The following is an 18,468-nucleotide window of genomic DNA, read 5'->3' as shown; positions in this document are numbered from 1 at the left end:
GATACCGTGTCATTCTTGATGGAACTATAGCATTTTATTCATTGATTTTATTCATAGGAACCCCACCAAGGGTTTCAAAGAGGAAGAAAATTTCAGGTAAATTCACAGACTCTTCGCATAGGAAGGTTAGCCACAGGGGCTTTTGTAAAGCTTTTAATAATTGATAATTATTTTATTTACAAATGTCGGTTATAAAAAAACCGTCGTCAAAAATGTTAAGATAAAACAAATTTTGTTGTCAATAATAATACATATGCTTGAATCAAATTAAGACTGTCTTGAGACTACCCACACCGACCTTACAAAAATGCAAAATGGCTCATTCCAACCATAGACATAGAGAGACGCCGCATCCAGCGCTGAGCCGTACGTCAACGTCGCCGCCATATTGGATGGGTCAAGGCCGCGCTGAAAATGAATACAAGTAAATGTACTTACTTTAATAAAGCGCCTTTCTACAAAGAAATTTAGGTTAATTCCTCTCGTTTATACATTCACACACGCACTAATATACTTGGGAAACAGTTAGGCACCAAAAACAATGTGGTTGTTTTTGGACAATGTGATTGTGGTTGTTTTTGGCGCCAATTTCCCAGGAATTAACTTAAATTTATTTGTAGAAAGGCGCTTTATGAATAGGAACCTTGTATTACATTGTACATTGTTGTTGCATTGTATTACTGTGAAAATATGATAGAAACTAAGCTAAAGAAATACAGTAAATCTAGGTCAAGTATTGAAGTGCAAAAATAAAAAATTTTTTAAAAAGTACTAAGCTTCCACATGTTTTTTCAGAGCAGCTTCAATCAGTTAAAGCTGACGAAAAGAAATTAATTTTAATAGTTTTTGCCTGCATTTCAGCCGCTCACCACAACGGGGTAGCATTGTTCCTCCGGCTTCATATCTACTACATTTTGAGTGCGGTTAAGTACATCAATGTAATGTGATGTCTTTATCTTGGAGTTCATATTTACAGAGTTAGTAGCAAGGTTGTTTAGAAAATATTTATTTATGGTAATGTACACTGTACAAAGGCAGCAAAGCATGTGAGACACAGTGACATGTCACCCGTCACCACAGCTCAATCAGCTCCGAAATCTTATCCAACACAATTTGATTCTCTTCATATGAATAAAAATATCTCTAATACAAGCACCCATTTGTATGCTACTAAGTTGCTATTAACCCCCCCCCCCCCCCCCCCCCCAAAAAAAAAAAACAATCTCTGAAGTGTTGATCTGTGCAATGATTTTTCGAAAGTAAAGCAATCACCGACCAATCAGCCATACTATTTCATCAGTTTCTTTGTTAGAAAATGTCAGACACCGGAATAAAGCATTCTTGTTGTTCATTACAGAAGCACTTTTCAATCAATACAATTCGGAAAAAAAATCTGATTAGAGGTTTAGATGCAAGCAATGGTGGGTTTTTTTTCTAATCACATTATCAACGCCAACATTTAACTGTACTGCAATGAAAACATCAGGTTGCATAATTCATTTTACAAGGCAACGAGGTTTCAGCAAACTCCTTCAATCTCTGAGATGACCACATCAATACAAAAACACTGTAAATTGGCATTGTTTGTTTTTAGGTCTACAGGTAGATCTTTAGAGTGAGGGATTGGTCTGAGTTTGGTGATGTGATTACCAGTAGTTAGCTTTAAACCAGCGCTGTGTCTCGAATCCAATACTTCTGTCAGTGTACGTCAATACTGACTACCGTGTGTACTTGGTTCCTGAGAGCACACATTTTGACAGTGCAGTGTTGTCCCAAATCCATTACTGTTGTTGCACACTTACCGGTTGGAATATTTACCCACTTCTTCTTCTTCTCTCCTTTTTAATGGTGAATTGCAACCTCTCGAGTTAGCCTCTAGGGTGGTTAGCATCCATCACTCCACACTTACACTTTGTCTTCCCACTTAGTATCCAGATGTTGCACTCAAAACGGCCAACATGGTGAGCGTGCAACGATGGGCCCTGAGGGACTAATTTAAAATAATGGCAGCTGAGGCGTAACCCGTAGCGGTGGAAAGTAGTGAACAGAAGAAGTGGGTAAATATTACTATCCATTTCCTGTATGTGCGCTACAAGAGTAATCGATCTGGAAGAGCACTACAATGTCAAAATTCGCACACTCAGTACTTACTGAAGTGTACTGACGGAAGTATTTGAGACAAGACGCAGCCTAAGAATGGTGTGTACCGTATCGTCAGTGTACCGTTTGGATCATACCTGTTACTTTTGCATTTCAGCGAAACCTCGGTTAGTGTAGTTCTTTGTTAACTATGCCACAAGTCTCTGCTTTGCTTATTGATCACGGCTGCAAAATAACCCACAATGGAGCCAAAGAAAGTTACAAGTGCCAGCATCTGATAAAGAAGGTGAGAAACACTACTGAATTCAAGAACTAACTCGTAGCTAAGTAATGAAGGTGTCATTGTGTGAATCTCTCTTCTTCTCCGTCGCTGCTCTTTGTCCCCGTCTTTGGCAGCAATGTAAATGTTCATGTAATAATTGTAATAATAATTGTAAAACTATGAAAAAGTTATTTGTATTAACATTTATGGATGTCCGGAACAGATGAATTGGATTTACATGATTTCTTATGGGGAAAAATGTATTTGGTTAAAGTGTGTTTTGGTTTGAGTCGAACCTTCCGGAAGGGATTAATGACGCTAACCGAGGTTCCGCTATTCCGCAATAGGGAAACTTTATATGACACTATGACAATCCATAACCAAGCATATTTTATAGGAATTGGCTGTAACCGTGAAAAGGAACCGCCCTTTTTGGTATGATCTGTTGGTTAAGACAGAAATACTTCAAAATCCAAAAATTATTTAGCCTTCTGCTCAAAGTATCTCCTTAGAAACTGCTTGTTGTCCCAGTGGAACCAGTATCCTCACTCCATCCTGTCGCTACCATCACCATTGATCTGCACAACACAGTCCTTGTCTAAAGGTTCCTTGGAGTGTGTTGTGTCGAAGTGATGGTTGCTCATCGTGTACCTCCCGTGGGCATCAAAACCTAAGGCAGGCACAAAGCGACGGTCAAACTGGATTTCCTGGCGAAGGTAGGAGGTCCGCTTCTGACAGGTATCGCCTGTTCCCTCCTGGGAGGCCGACAGGAACACCACCAGCTCAAATTGACTGGATGTGTCCTCATGCAGGGCCAGGTAGAGCGGACTGCGGCGGTCCAGGGGATGGAAAAAGGTGAGTGGGAAGATGAAGAAGGGACAAGGCTGTTGGCCCAGATGGTCCATGAAGAAGTCCACAGAGGTTTGATGCAGGGCTTGGCCTTCATTCTCCTCATAAAGCACAGCACTCACCTTCACATCCACCAGGGGGCGCCTCAGCAGGTTTGTGGCTCGTAGCATTAGGCAAGTTTGGCCCTGGTGTTGGCCCACCACAGCCTGGGGGCTGAACTGGATGGCCCCAGCTCGCTTCTGGGGACAGGAAATCTTGGCCACAAATGCACCTGGTAGACAATTAAGAGGTACTATGAATACAGTACGGGTTGCCTTCCGTGTTGTGACGTACGGCGGTTGCAAACGCACTCCCATAAATTATGAATACTGTACAAAAAGTAAAAGAGAACGAGTTACGCGCACACAACGGAGTAATAAGCAGGCAGATTAATACATAGTCGCTACGTTGAAGAAGGACAACATCATTCTTGTTTTTGTAGTTAACTTTTTAACTTTAAGCTCCATTATGTCTCCCAAGCATGAGGACTCTTCTGGGGGTAGTGCTTAAAAGAAAAAGGAAAGTGAAATTAGACAAAGGCAGAAATCAACATTGGCTGTGCAACGGATCCCAGCTGGTGCACCTGTGCGAGAGTACGTCGGTAAACCTCACTCCGTGATGCTTTAAGAGTTGTGATGGACATCAGGTTGACGGTTTCGGTTTTTAGCTCGATGGCTAGCCCACTCGACTCGCTTTCTGCGGACCCTGGTTCGAGCTTGGGAGGAACGTGGAGCTGGCAAGACCTGGTGGGTTACATCGGTGCTGTGACCTGCATGAGAGTGAGGTTTGGGGTGTGATTGTAACGGATGACAGCTGGTGCAGCTGTGCGAGAGTACAGTACGTTGGTAAACCTCACACCCTGACACCTTAAGAGCCGCGTTGGACATCAAGCTGACAGCCTGGGTTTTTAGCTCGGTGGCTAGCGGACTCGACTCTCATTCTGCGTTCCTGGCTTGACCAGGTGGGTTCCGGTTGCGTGCCCGTTCCAAGCAGCTTGAACTGCAAGGCCATCATGAAGATAAAGATTGTATTCTTGAACATGTGAAAGGATCTGCTCCTATAGAAATGGACCGTCATAACATAAGCATCGTAGTGCTCTCATTATTGAGATAACCTCCTCATTATAAGCCTGTCTCTCCCTCCTTTGCAACACCCCTTCCACTGTGTTTACCAACCACAGAGATAAAAATAAGAAGTTCTGTCTGACAGTTTTGTTTAATTCATATGTTTAACTGTATTTTATACAGTATGTCTTCGATGTGTTCTGTGGACAGTGTGAGTGACTTAGTAGTTCATTTGGCTATAAGTTCTGATTTACACTAAAGTTCGAGTCTAGGAATGAAACTCGTTCGCAACCCAAAGACTACTCGTACGTGACACTTGCAATGTGTCAACTTCAGTCCGTTTGTGTGCCCATCCTTTCTGAGCATTTTAAGATATCTAATTTCGCTTCACATTTTCTTTGACGTGAAGAGTCTGCGTCACAGTTGGGAGACATAACAAAGGGAAAACAGTTCACTAAAATGAAATGACGTCCTTTCTCAGTCGACTGACGCGCCACCATTCCGTCCACGCATTCTTACACATAACTAGTTCTGTTTTTCTCCCCTCCATCCATTTTCTTCCGCTTATCCGGGTCCGGGTCATAGGGGCAGCAGTCTCAGTAGGGAAGCCAGACTTCACGATCTCCGGCCACCTCTTCCGGTTCCACTGGGGCAACACCCAGGCGTTCCTAGGCCAGCTGCTGGCCTAATCACTGCAGCATGTTCTCTTTCCAGATGAGCATGGCCGGAACGCCTCACCAGGGAGGCGTCCAGGAGGCATCCGGACTACAGTAGATGCCCAAGCCACCTCAACTGGCTCCTCTTGATGTGAAAAAGTAGCAGCTCTACTTTGAGCTCTTCCCGCATGACCAAGCTCCTCACCCTATTTCTTAGGGTGAGTCCAGACACCCTGTGGTGGAAACTCATTTCGGCCACTTGTATCTGCAGTCACTACCCAAATCTTGTGGCCATAGGTGAGGGTAGAAACGTAGTATGAGAGGTAAATCAAGAGCTTTGCCTTCCGACCCATCTCTCTCCACCACTGATACAGCCAACGCTTTACTGTAGACCAGGGATGCCCATTACGTCGATGGCGAGCTACCGGTCAATTGCGAAGGTAGTTTGGGTCGATTGTATGAGTTAACCCACGTCATAAATGTCACTTTGCAGATGTCATATGACATCAGTCTTCTGACATGAATTAAGCTCACCTCTTGGGTCGCTGTCCCGCAGTGAAGCGGTGAACAGAAGAGCGACACACGGAAATGCAACTTCCATCATTATTATTCCGATGACAGATAAGCTAACCCAGCGGTAAGATGACATCCATTCACTTGTAGCGGCCAGTTTTGTAGAAACAAAGTCAGTCGGCTTTGTGTCCTGAACTCCACTATAGAAATGTGTCTTTTCTACACTCTGGTTTGTAAAATTACTATTTCATAATGAAATGTAAAACGTGCCCATTGCTGAAACTTTTTCAATATGTTGCCTTGACTTCGGCCGCATTGTCTTTTGCACAATCATTTTCATTTCTTGTATATCGGTAATGTTTTATAGCAAATGCTAACTGGACGTAATACATGAACTGTATGTACAACTGTATTTTGACTGACATACTGCTCAGGTTATGTACACAACTATTGAGGAATTATGTGTACTTATTTTTATTGGCATATTGAATTGTGAATTACTGGAAGGTAGGCTACCAACTATTTTAACTTACAAGATAAATAATTGTTTGCACCTCTGATATACGTACATATGCAATGTAGATACATACTCATATTTATAAATATACTAAAGATATATATATTCTCTATGTTTATAGTAGGAGGTAGATCTTTAGGACTTGGTCATTTTAAAAGTAACTCACAGGCTGAAAAAGTGTGAGCACCCCTGCTGGAGACGCTGCACCGATTGTCCTATCAGTCTCACGCTCCAGCCTTCCATCTCTCATGAACAACATCCTGAGATACTTGAACTCCTCCACCTGGGCCAAGAACTCACTCCCACTCTGAAGGGTGCAAACCACCCTTTTTTCTTTTCGTACAGGATTAATAATTTATGGGGGTGCGTTGTAGCTACGAAACATCGGAGCACGAAACGTCTTTAACGTGAGGAGAAGTTTATGGTGAGCATAAATAAGTCCAGTATGTTCCTATGTTGTTAGGGTACCACCAAGATATCTTGTTAGGACAGGAAGTTCTGGTTGAGATAAGCGATCAGTGTTATAGTTAGTGGCTTTTGATGATTCCAAATGTGTCTTTAGATACTCCAGATGTGAATGCTTGTTGAGAGAAGGCTTGAGGAAATGTGTACCTGTGATGAATGCCTCCAGCATGAGCCCCAGCAGCATTTGCACAGCCAGTAGAGCGATGGCACTCGGACAGTCCCCACTAGGGAACATGGTGCCATAGCCGATGGTGAGCTGTGTCTCAAGGGAAAAGGAAAAGGCAGCGGTGAAGCTGGTAATGTGCTTCACGCAAACCACATGCCCCTGCGGAGGGGAGTCATGATCCAGCACATCCAGGTCTCCATTGATGTGGGCCAGCAAGTACCACAGACAAGCAAACAGAAGCCAGTGTGCCACAAAAGATGTGCAGAAGGCCAACAGAACCCATCTCCAGCGCAGACCCACTAACTGTCCCCACATGTCATGGAGGGCGAGCAGCCAGGCCCGGCGGCTCAATGCTCCGAGCCATGACCCCGAGGGACACGGGGGAGGGCGGAGGGTGCAATGTCCATCTTTTGTGACCAGCCGTTGGCGGTTTGGGGAGGACAGAAGAGGGGAGGACAACGCCTTGCCGCCCAGAACACTGCTGTTGGATTTGCTCGTCATCTTTAGAGATCCTGAAATGAAAAACACGTCGTGAAATACATATTTTATAGGCTTTTAAGCAGAGAATCGCTGTGATCACATGGAACAGTTTATTATGTTAGATGTTTTAGATTGGGGTGTCCAAAGTATGGCCCGCAACTTGTGTCCCGTTCTGTGTCCTGAAAATGGCTTGCTACCTGTGCATCTTACAGTTTAGGCTTTGATGATTTACGTGTGTCCTGTCATGATGAAAATGTGTACCAATCGGACCTCTTAAACGAACGCTTTTGCAAGGATACACATTTTTGAATATGCTAAAACTAGTGTTACAAATGTATTTTCTGTGAGATTCCAATTGTTTTTAACATATTCTTGTGTAAAAAAATGCTGGATGGATCATTTCCTGATCGAATACCTGGGAGAAATGTGAGCTGGACTGACCTGCACAATTTCTCTATACAGTAATCCCTCCTTTATCGCGGTTAATTGATGAATTTCCGCAAAGTAGTTTTCCTTATTGTAAATGGAATATTTTTGTAGTTTTGGCATAGAAAATCTGTTTACGATCTTCTTAGTACATATTTTAACATTATTAGGGTCCTGTAGACATGAAATAATACCCCTGTAGTTACCTTTACACGTGTATTACCCAATATAGTAGACATCATCAGATAAAATAAGCCATTTTAGGCATAAATAAAACTCATGCTCGTGTGTGTCGCAGTACATGTGTTTCGGACAGGCAGTCACGCTGCGGTTTGCGATTTGAGTTTTAGCTTGTCATGGGTTATGGCCGCAACAGTATTGCCCGTAACAGTATCATTTAAACCTGCAATAAAAGCCTGTTATTCTGGCGAGCAAGTCTGGTGCTTGTTTCATCCCACAATTACTGACACCTAGCGACCAATATAGAATGCTACATTCACATAATGTGTATGTTAGTTCATTTTGCCATTTTTATGCTTCAAAATGCTTAATTTAGCCAAAAAAAAGTACATGCAATTTGTTTAAATATGCATATTTTCTTACTAATAATAGGCCGTATTCCGCATTAATTAATATTTTATATATATATTGATATTGATATTTGATATTGATATTTGACAAAACGATTGCAAAAGATGTGGCTGAAGCATATGAACACTTTCTCGGCACTTATATGAAGCTCTATGATCAGAACTGTCCCTGGTGAGAAATGCCCAAGAAGCAAAAGAAAAATAATCAGCCATGGATGACAGAAGGACTAAAAAACGCCTGCCAATTTCAGTTTTATGGTTGTTTGCAATAAATTGCTTACTGAAATGTTTTTTTTTCTCACTCCTATTTCTTCTTTTTGTATTTTGATTCTCTCCTTAGAACCTCCTTAAGATCCAACACTGCAAAATGTAAATTCTTGCAATTTTCCAACTGGTCCTAAAATTTTGATCAGGAGTGTACATGTTAATATAAATTAAGTGACTTTTCATAGAAATGACCCCTTTGGGTTTCAAATTTTATGTCAACATCGACTTCTATCCTAAGCGGCCACTTTTTAGTAAGAAGAAGAACACGGTTGACCAGCACTTGATGTGTTGTTGATGTGTTGGTCAACCGTGCTGTTTGACCAGCACTTGATGTGTTGGTCAACAACTGCAAAACTCCCAGAAGCTGCAAATCTCACAAACCATCAGCTGGCTTCTAAGTGGTTAAAGCCACATTTCTATAATATCCTAGTATTCTATTCAGTATGTTCAGCTTTACTAATTATCTACTACTGCAACATTTTTCAACCGATTCAAGCTATTCCAACATCAAGTTGTTCAACATGTTCAGGACATTCAGGTTACCTATATTTATATTTTTAAAAAACTCAACATTTTCCATAAAACTGCTATTACCTACTAACACTTCCATATTTCTCAACCGATTCACTGCATTCCAACAAAGTCAGGACATTCATGCTATTAGCTACGGCACAAAAATTCCCACATTTTTTCTTCCGGAACGCAAAATGCCTTTGATCTAAAGAGTTCTAGCTACTTCCACATTTCTCAACCGATTCAGACCGTTCCAACATCAAAGCATTCAACTAATTAAGGACATTCAGGGCATTTTCCACATTCCAAGAATTCACACTTTTCCTGACATTCCCATTTTTTGGAATGCAAGATACCTTTGATCTAAAGAGCTCTAACTACTTCCACATTTCCCAACCAATTCAGGCTGTTCCAAAGCTAAAATTCTCAACTAAATCAGGACTTATTCGGGAGCTATCATAGAAGATGCGAGGGTCTTCGTCACAGTCACGTGAACGCACGGGAGAGATTGCTCAGGGACACGGCGGGAGACAGATATAACGCCGAGCGTTTTGTGAGGTTTGAGTTTTCGAGAAGGCATTTTTACGATTCAAATGTATTAACCTTTTGAATGCATATTGTTTTTAGAAGCCAAACTCTTGACTTAATTGTCCCCAGCAACTAAGCGGAACTACGCTGTTCATCACAGAAATCGGACCAGAACTGGACTGGGTAAGTCGCTGTTATTGGACTACAATGCTGATGGCGATGTCATACAACTTCATGTCAAACAATCTAAACTAACTAGAGTTACTATACGCACTTAGTGTGTATAGTAACTCTTTATGCCAGATGTATGTTTGACAGGCAGACAGCTAGAGTCCTGTCCTCTCCAGAGTTTCTATTTCTATGTCAATATTGTTGCCAGGAGATTAGAGCAGTTCGCAGCTGGGAATCAGTCTGAGGAACACAGCGACATGCAGAGTAGGAATGTGCCTTTCATCTGCAGGGAGCTCTAACCTTACCACACTGCAATGCGCTGCACTTATCTTGTTAACAAACAATTATGATGAACATTAAATGCTCTTCAGCATGTTTGCGATCTTTTTTTTTGTGGTATATTGAAGGTCTTTAAATAAAACAAACAGTGAGACTCAGGCAGCTTAGGTCGTCAAACCCAAAAAAATAGGGTGACCATGTTACCAATCACCGAAATCCAGGACGCTTGGTCCGCCAATGAGATACTCCAACGATGCTTGAAGTTTCCTTACAGATGCGTTATCATTTCAATATATTGAACAAAAATAGCTCTCACAAACTTTTCAACATAACGACGTAACATGCAACTCAACTCGAGATCGGGAAGACCTGGCTTCCATTCTCCCTTGGGCATTTCTGTGTGGAGTTTGCATGTTCTCCCCGTTTTCTCCGGTTTCCTCCCACATTCCCAAAAACATGCATGTTAGGTTAATTGGCGACTCTAAATTGTCCATAGGTATGAATGTGAGTGTAAATGGTTGTTTGTCTATATGTGCCCTGCGATTGGCTGGCGACCAGTCCAGGGTGTACCCCGCCGCTCGCCCGAAGTCAGCTGGGATAGGCTCCAGCATACCCCCGCAACCCTAAAGAGGAGAGGCGGTATAGAAGATGGATGGGACGAGTATAAAGGTGTCTCTAGTGGTGTTATTTAACGTCTACAGGGCTCGAATAATGTTGAAAACCGTATTTAGAAGGTCATAAACATGCTCTAACTATGAAAATATTCCACTTATTGATATTGAATCCTACTTCTCGGAAATTCACCTATCCCGGTCGGGGCTGGCACCAATAAACAAGGGACGACTCTATGAATATAAGAAAAAACCTTCATTCACCCATTCATTTTCTATGCCACTTGTCCTCATTAGAGTCACGGGGGTATGCTGGAGCCTATCCCACCTAACTTTGGGTGAGAGATGGGGTACACCTTGGACTGGTAGAAAAATATATCTATTTTTAAAATATAAAAAAAATACAATTTCTAATGGATGACAACATTGGGGCCGCCTGAGTGCTTCCTGCACTCGCGAGTCGTTCGTGGAGGGAAACATGAATTCCAACACCTCCAAGTGACTGGTGAGAAACCTGAAGGTGATGGAGACCTGAACCAAATGGAGCGCCTGCGGGACATCCTCAAACGGAAGATGGATAATGCGATATCGTCATTCTATCATTCCCGTAACAACCTCTGCAGGTCTGGTAAATTCCATAGTATTATGGCACTCTAAGATAACAATGGTACTTACTTGGGTAAGATACAGCTTAAGGTGGTGTGTATCATCAATTACCGCCTGGAGGAACAATCACATTAATCACACAGATGAAGACATACAAACCAAAAACAAATTCTAGGTATATTCACCAATGAGATAATGCACTTATACTACTATACTATACTACTACGGTAGTTGTCATGAACATGTCACAGCATGTTTCAGTATATAGCAACTCTGATGTAATTCATCATAAATAAATCAGTTCTGAATAATGAATAATGGGTTCTCTGTGTAAAGAGCTTTTAGTATAAATCCAATCAATTATTCTTATTATTCATGTAGAATAACCCTCGACCAGGGGTGCCCGTTACGTTGAACGCGAGCTACAGGTAGATCGCCATGGAAGTTTGGGTCGATCACGTAAACGTCACTTTGTCAGTCAGCTGACATTAAACTCCCCTTCTGATTCGCTCCTGTCCCCCCCCCCCCGTGGCATTTCAAGCTACACAAAGAGATGTAACTTTCATCTTTATTATTCTGATTAGGGATAAAGTAACTCAGCGGTAAGATGCTTAGATCTATAACAAAACTTATCTGTTCACTTGTAGCTGCTAGCTATGTAGAAAAAAAAGTATTGTTTGATGACTTTTCTTCGCGTCATGAACTCCACCAGAGAAATCAGCGTTTTCTACATGTCAGCTTCTTAAACTATTATTTCATGAGGAAATGGAAAATGTGCCCACTGCTGAAACCTTTTCAATATGTTGCCTTGACTTCGGCTGCATTGTCTTTTGCGTAATCATTTTCAATCCTTGTATATCTGTAATGTTTGATAGCAAACGCTAACTGGATGTAATACATGAACTGCGTCTCCTAATGAACGTTACGTAGCTATTTTGACTGACATATTACCAGTGCTCAGGTTATGTACACAACTATTTAGGAGTTATGTGTAATTATCTTTATTGCCATATTGAATATACTTAAACTACTTTGATTACCTGTAAACTTTGAAAATGTGAATGTGAAATACTAATTGTCAATAGTATTAGTATGGTATATTAGTATAGTAATAGTATTTCAAAGTTTACCAATTTTATATACATGTTTTATGGAAAGAGGTAGATCATTTCGACTTGTAACTTGCATGCTGAAAATGTGCGTGCACCCTTGTTATACATGTATAACATACATAAATACGTGCTCATATTTTTGTAAATAAATCATGTAAATATACATATTTTCTATATTTATAGTAGGAGGTAGATCTTTGGGACTTGGTCATTTTAAAAGTAGCTCGCAAGCTGAAAAAGTGTGCAGTAGACATACTGTATATTAATATTTCATATATTGTGGTGATCTTGTGTCCCACAAAAGGTGCTCAGAGGTACTTCAGCTTGCTTAAATGCCGTGATCTTCTCACACAGTGAAATGAACAGTGGTGTCACGAGCGAGAACACTACCTACAATCACGACATCAACACAAAAATGACAGCACAACATGTAACAGGTAAGTAAACACTCAGAAGACAACTACTACAACTACTGTATGGGGAATCAATAAACAACAGCTATGTTAACTCTAAACACGTAACTTTAGCAACTTTTTACAGAGCAAGGCATGCTGGGAAGTGGGAAGCACTCCCGCTGATGGGAGTGATGTCGGCTCCCGGCATACCTTACTGCACCTTTTTGTAAATACTTGCTCAAAGTACATGTGAGGCACAGGTAAGTTGTGTTTCGGACACCTGGTTTAATAAAACTCAGAACCTTCTTCCCAGAACAGCACAAACCAGATCACGGCCAACATTTCAGTGCATTAAAGTTCACTAACAATTAGCTATAGTTACGTTCCCCAAAAAGTACAACACACATGAGCACAAGTCTTATTAAATGTCTTATTTTCTCCGATTATGTCTACTATCTTGGTAATATGAGTGTAAAAGGGTTCCAATAATGTTAAAAAAACATATTTATAGCGTTATAAACAGGTTTTCTATGCTCTAACTATGAAAATATTCAATTTAAAAATAAGGAATCCTACTTCATGGAAATGAACTTATCATGGTTGCATCTGGAACCAATTAACAGCGCTAAACGAAGGATTACTGTATTACATTACTTTTTTGCAAAACCTTCAGTTGTGCAAAAAAGATTCAGATTTGGCTTTGTCGTGGCGTCGTTGAGAGATGTTTCATGAGCTTTAGGCTGGGGGCTGAGCTTGTGACTTTCTCTTCTCTCCCAAAACGCAAGGGGGCAGTGTTTTGCTGAGGGTGAACAACCACAAGTCTTGTTGACTAGCTGTTTAGTTTCCTGGGAGGTAGTAGTGAACAATGGCGACTGAAGCAACATCCAGATTGATGATATAGATATCAGCGCATAATAATGTGCCGCGTTTCACTGTCGGTAATGGTAACAGCGTTGTAATGTTTGAAATAGTAATTGATTGGATTACCCATGACTAGAAAACAATGTTAACATTAGTAGCATTTTTAACGATATTACCCGCAACACTGCTTATTCATTTGTTAGCTTCCTTCCTCTTGTGAGGAAACTGTTCTGCTCAGCTGCCGCCCGTCTGCTATTTGTTGCAGTGCACAGCTGGTCCTGCAGAGGCGGAGCCTCCGGTGCATACCTGCAAGTAATTACTCACCTGGTCTCGTTAAGCATGGCAGAAGAACTCATTCGGTGCCAGATTGTACCTCAGACTTCACCCGCTCTACCCTGCTTGGTGTTGTTGCTTGTTTCGTGAAGTTTCGTGAAGCATTGCCTGTACTGTGAGTAATACTTGCTTGGTTTTTCCAGCAGAGGCGTGTTTTTTTGTACTTCAGCATTGTCTATCTCCCTGCTTGGTTTGTCCAGCAGCATCCTTCCTTCCAATTCTGTGTTAGTGTTTTTTCCTGCCAGACCTTTTTACCTGGCAGCATTTTGTGTGTGGCTTAGCCCAGTACGTACATTTGGACTTTATTTACCATTATAAAGTATTCTTTTGTACTGTATGTATTTTTACTCCATTGGAGAACCTTTTTGTTCTTCATCGGATTGTGTCTCTTTGCATTTGGGATTCAAACTCTGGCTTACGCCGTTTTGTGACAGAAACAATGGTAGTTAAATGAGTGTTTTATTGCTGGATTTGATCAAAGTGTGTAGCTGTCACTTTTATTGCGGAGGAGAAGGGGTTCAACGAGTCGTGTACACACATAGGAACTAATGTACTAAAAGTTGCTCTTCAGTCTGCGTCGCCGTGAAGTGAGGTCAGATTTTTTTGGGAGATGCACATCAAGCTACACAGGAGGGTTTGGACTGGGAGGAATGAGCTGCAGTAGCGTACCCCTGCACCTTGACACAGCAACACAATCCATGCTTCATACAATCGTACCAGTCGTACCTGCTGTCTTTAATTTGAAATGAATCCAGATACGTCCCTTGCCTTACTAAAACGGTGCTTATTTTGGCCATCTTTTTTTTTTTCGCAAAATGGGCCTCTTCTGTCCAGGGTTTAAGAGGTTAAGATTTCTAGGACTGCAACTGAAGCCTACCATCACGTCATCTACTCAACTGGCTGCAATAGGATGAAAGTGTTGACTTTTTAAAGGCTCTCTTGTGTTATGTGGTGTTCACTGTCCCGTGAAGATGATGGTCTCATCTGCATGGACGCGCTACCCTGCTTTTTTGCAGCGTTTTCCTTCGTGTGTGTGTGTGTGTGTGTGTGTGTGTGTCCCTCTGCTGTAATTTTGCCCAGAGGCATAGAACAGTAAGCAACTAGTTTACCAGTCAATCAACCAAGTGGTTATGACTGCTACATTCCAAACGACCATAAGCAGTTATGATTGAGCTGATGTCCATGTGTACCATACCTGTCAACATTTGCATGTGGGGAAAACAAAGGACATTTTTCAGAAATTGAAGGAAACTCCGCTCTCAAATTTTTTCAAAAATTGCTGTTGGTGTAAATACCCGACTGCCTATTGTGGTGCAGCCGTGCTTCTTTTATTTTGAAAGCCGGACTTTACCGGCTACAGGATGTATTACGTCAATGTTGCCTGAGTGCTGCCAAGAGGACCAGAAGATATGCTACTCCGGTAGAAATGAAGAGGGTGTTTTTATTTTTCTGGAACGTTAAAATATGGGAAAATACAGGAAGGTATTAAAACGGGCAGACGCCTTTAAAAGAAGGGCAGTTCCCCGGTGAAAACAGGAAAGTTAACAGGTATTCCATGTACACGTGTGACACACCGGCATAAACGTCAACATGTTGCGTTTAATCTACACTATTTTGGATGGCGAGTCAGCTCAAAACCTATCATATATAATTATACAGTTTTGTAGGTTGGAAAGTTTGTCCTCTATACGGTTTTGGCCATCTTGTGTGTGAATGTTCGGAGCACTCGATCACACAAAGCATACGTTTGGTTGATTGTTAGTGTACATATGCAAAGGACGCCAGCGGGGATGGCTGTGCGAGTAAGCCTCACTCAACTTGACGTCTTAAAGAGCTGCACTGGACGACAAGCTGACGTCTCTGGGTTGTAGCTCCTTGGCTAAAATCCCAAATCGAATACTTTCGTCAGAATCAGATGTGTTTTCAACGGGGGAAAATGGCCTATTTGCGGAAGAAAAAAACCCAGAAGAAAATGCAGGGCCATGAATGTTGAATCACAAATAGTAAACCGAAGCATTGTAACATAAGATGTCTATGAAAATACACAATCCCTTCATGAAATGTAAGAGGGAGCCAACAGTGCTTTGTGTAACATCTCTGGAGTAATAAGACCCTGACTCTGGAGGAAAACTTTACTAGGATATTCTAGTTGTCCCCTGGCAATAATGGCTGACAGAAGACTGTGACCAGTCAGCCTTTTCCCAACCTTGGCAGCTCACCAATAAGAGTTTGTACAAGCCTTAAAAAAGCGCAGCAATCCTGATTTTGTGGCACTTGCATTACATGCAATACAAACGCACATAGTTCAAGTTCAAGCGTTTGGTCTTTACAACATACATACCATTGGACAAATGAATGGTGTTTTATACAGTAGGTACAGTATGTAGACATTACTCCTCAAATTGACTTAGTAGATGAGTAAACTAATCACATTACAGCTCATTGTCACTGGAATTTGTACTCACCTCAAGCTGCACACAGACTTAGAGACGGGTCCGCTGACCTCCTCACTTATGTGATGGGCTTGCCAAGAGGACGAGACTAATGGAAATGGTGCAAAAGGTAGTTCCTTTGGGAGGACAGGGTATAAAATCCCACTGAGGTGTCACCACTGAGAGCTTATCTTGGTGTGGGGAGCTGTCGTGAGCACGACGCTCTCTGCCCCGCCGATCTGCAACTGCCAGCTCCGGGCCGAGGATGATTCAATTGGTCACATTACTCTGCATGGAGCCTATTAGCGTTCCCGGAAGACAGACGACAGAGGGAGGGGAGGGGGGGGCGGAAGAACAACACCTTGTCACAGTTCATTCAAATAGCAGCTTGTTGCTGGTTGGTGCCCCGCAGCTACTGCTTGAAAAAAATGGATGTTGGATGCATCTGCGTGCAGCAGGGGTGCCCAAAGTGCAGCCCACTTTTGGCCCTGAGCTCATTTTTTAGTCTAAAAATAAAATGAATTCATTATTAATGATATATATTGTTAAATATGACACTAATTTGCCTTGTCATTTGTAACACAAAGCTTTGTGTTTTGTTCAGATAGCATATAATGACATACATTGGATGCGATTTTGCATCTCTGATGCACAAAATTGATCAACATTTTTTATTTTTACTGAGCCAACTGCTGTGTCCCATTTTTGTTGTGCATACTATGAGGTGCGGTGTGCCTAAACACCAGAAAAAAAAATGTATGCCAAATTTGGACACACATTTATTGTGGTGCTGTAACATGCTGGAGATGATACTGTAGTAAAATGAATGAATACAACATCTAAAATAGACGTATTTCATCTGCCTTCAGATGACATCATGGGGTTAAGCTGCCAGGAAGTTCTTGTTGCCAAGTTAAATTTCAAATTAAATCATGTGCGGCTTAGTTTTATCTGAAAATATGTGACCCCAGCCTTCTTAATTAACTGTGACAGTTGCTGCATCACCCCCGAATAGTTAACATATTAACTGCAGGGCTTCTTTGCTGGTGACAAAAGAATAGCAAAGGCACATGACAGGAGGTCAAACGTCAACACTGTCTTTGACCCTTGAGCAACGGGAACTCAGTTCATCCATCACATTTGTGGCCTAAAAACAATGGACAGTCCAAATTTCCTCCTATGATTATAACATTGTATAGACAATAATGAAAATCGATGTTTGCATTTGTCTTGTTAACATTCTTAACTGTAATACCAGCATAAGGAATTTAAACGCTGCATAAGAAAACTTAAAAACAATAAACTGTGTATGCATTTGTGTACTCATGCATAGCATTTTGGGATGAGTCAACTTCATGCATCACACGTTTTAGCGTTCTTAAAGCTAATGGCCAGGGCCGCTTCTACGCTTTTTGTGGCCCTAAACAGAGATTTCATCTGTGGCCTACGGAATGACACATAAGGCTATTACTAAACAAACACACATACACTCCTCCCTCGCCACTTCGCGCTTCGAATTTTGCAGTTTCATTCAATCATGGTTTTTCAAAAATATATTAATTGCTAAATCATGCTGTTTCATGAACACGGGCTATTATTAGTCAAAAAATATGCATATTGAAGCAAATGTTACGTCTGTTTTGCCAAAAGTAAGCATTTTCAAGCATAAAAATGGCTAAATGAACTAAAATACAAATTTAAGGCATTCAAAAGACCCATTCAAAGATGTTAATATGTAGTATGCTACACTCCTCACTAGGTGTCAGTACTGTAATGTTCGGTGAGACACACAAGCACCAGACTTGATCGCAGCAACAGCAGGCTTTTATTGCAGGTGTGAAATATCTCACAGCAGCCACAATATTCCCTAATAAAAAATCCTAATAAAAAGGCGACTGTCACGGCCGTTAGCCTTGCAAAGCTGAAACTCAACTTTGAACCACTCAGGTCCCCCTGAGAGGAACACATTTGATGAGTCTTATTTATGGCTTATTACTCTTTTGTCTATGATAGTGGGTAATACTAGAGTAAAAGTGACTACAGGGGTGCTATTCCATGTCTAGAGGGTTCTAACAATGTTAAAAACCATAGTTAGAAGGTTGGAAACAGGTTTACTATTCTCCAACTACGAAAATGCTCCATTTATAAATAAGGAACCCTTCTCGGGATATTTACTTATCACGGTTGGGTCTGGAACCAATTTAGTGCCATAAACAAGCGATTACTGTATATG

At 41.4% G+C, this 18,468-nt stretch overlaps 1 protein-coding gene and 1 long non-coding RNA gene across 2 annotated transcripts; one reads left to right on the top strand and one right to left on the bottom strand.

Annotated features, from left to right (window-relative positions):
* Nucleotides 1–1,213: 1,213 nt before the first annotated feature.
* Nucleotides 1,214–16,472, bottom strand: kcnj13 (potassium inwardly rectifying channel subfamily J member 13). Its single transcript, XM_054794072.1, has 3 exons — nucleotides 16,269–16,472; nucleotides 6,613–7,143; nucleotides 1,214–3,482 (listed from the first exon to the last, which is right to left on the bottom strand). The coding sequence occupies exons 2-3, from the start codon at nucleotides 7,130–7,132 to the stop codon at nucleotides 2,908–2,910; spliced, it is 1,095 nt and encodes a 364-aa protein (XP_054650047.1). The 5' UTR covers nucleotides 7,133–7,143; nucleotides 16,269–16,472; the 3' UTR covers nucleotides 1,214–2,907.
* LOC129191082 (uncharacterized) lies at nucleotides 11,630–14,661 on the top strand. Its single transcript, XR_008573138.1, has 3 exons — nucleotides 11,630–11,704; nucleotides 12,569–12,651; nucleotides 13,736–14,661. It is a non-coding gene; the product is annotated as an uncharacterized LOC129191082 (long non-coding RNA).
* Nucleotides 16,473–18,468: the final 1,996 nt, after the last annotated feature.

The sequence above is a fragment of the Dunckerocampus dactyliophorus genome, chromosome 12, assembly GCF_027744805.1.
Source record: "Dunckerocampus dactyliophorus isolate RoL2022-P2 chromosome 12, RoL_Ddac_1.1, whole genome shotgun sequence".
NCBI lineage: Eukaryota > Metazoa > Chordata > Actinopteri > Syngnathiformes > Syngnathidae > Dunckerocampus > Dunckerocampus dactyliophorus.
Note: the sequence above shows the minus strand (reverse complement) of the source record. Positions and strands in the feature narration are given on the sequence as shown.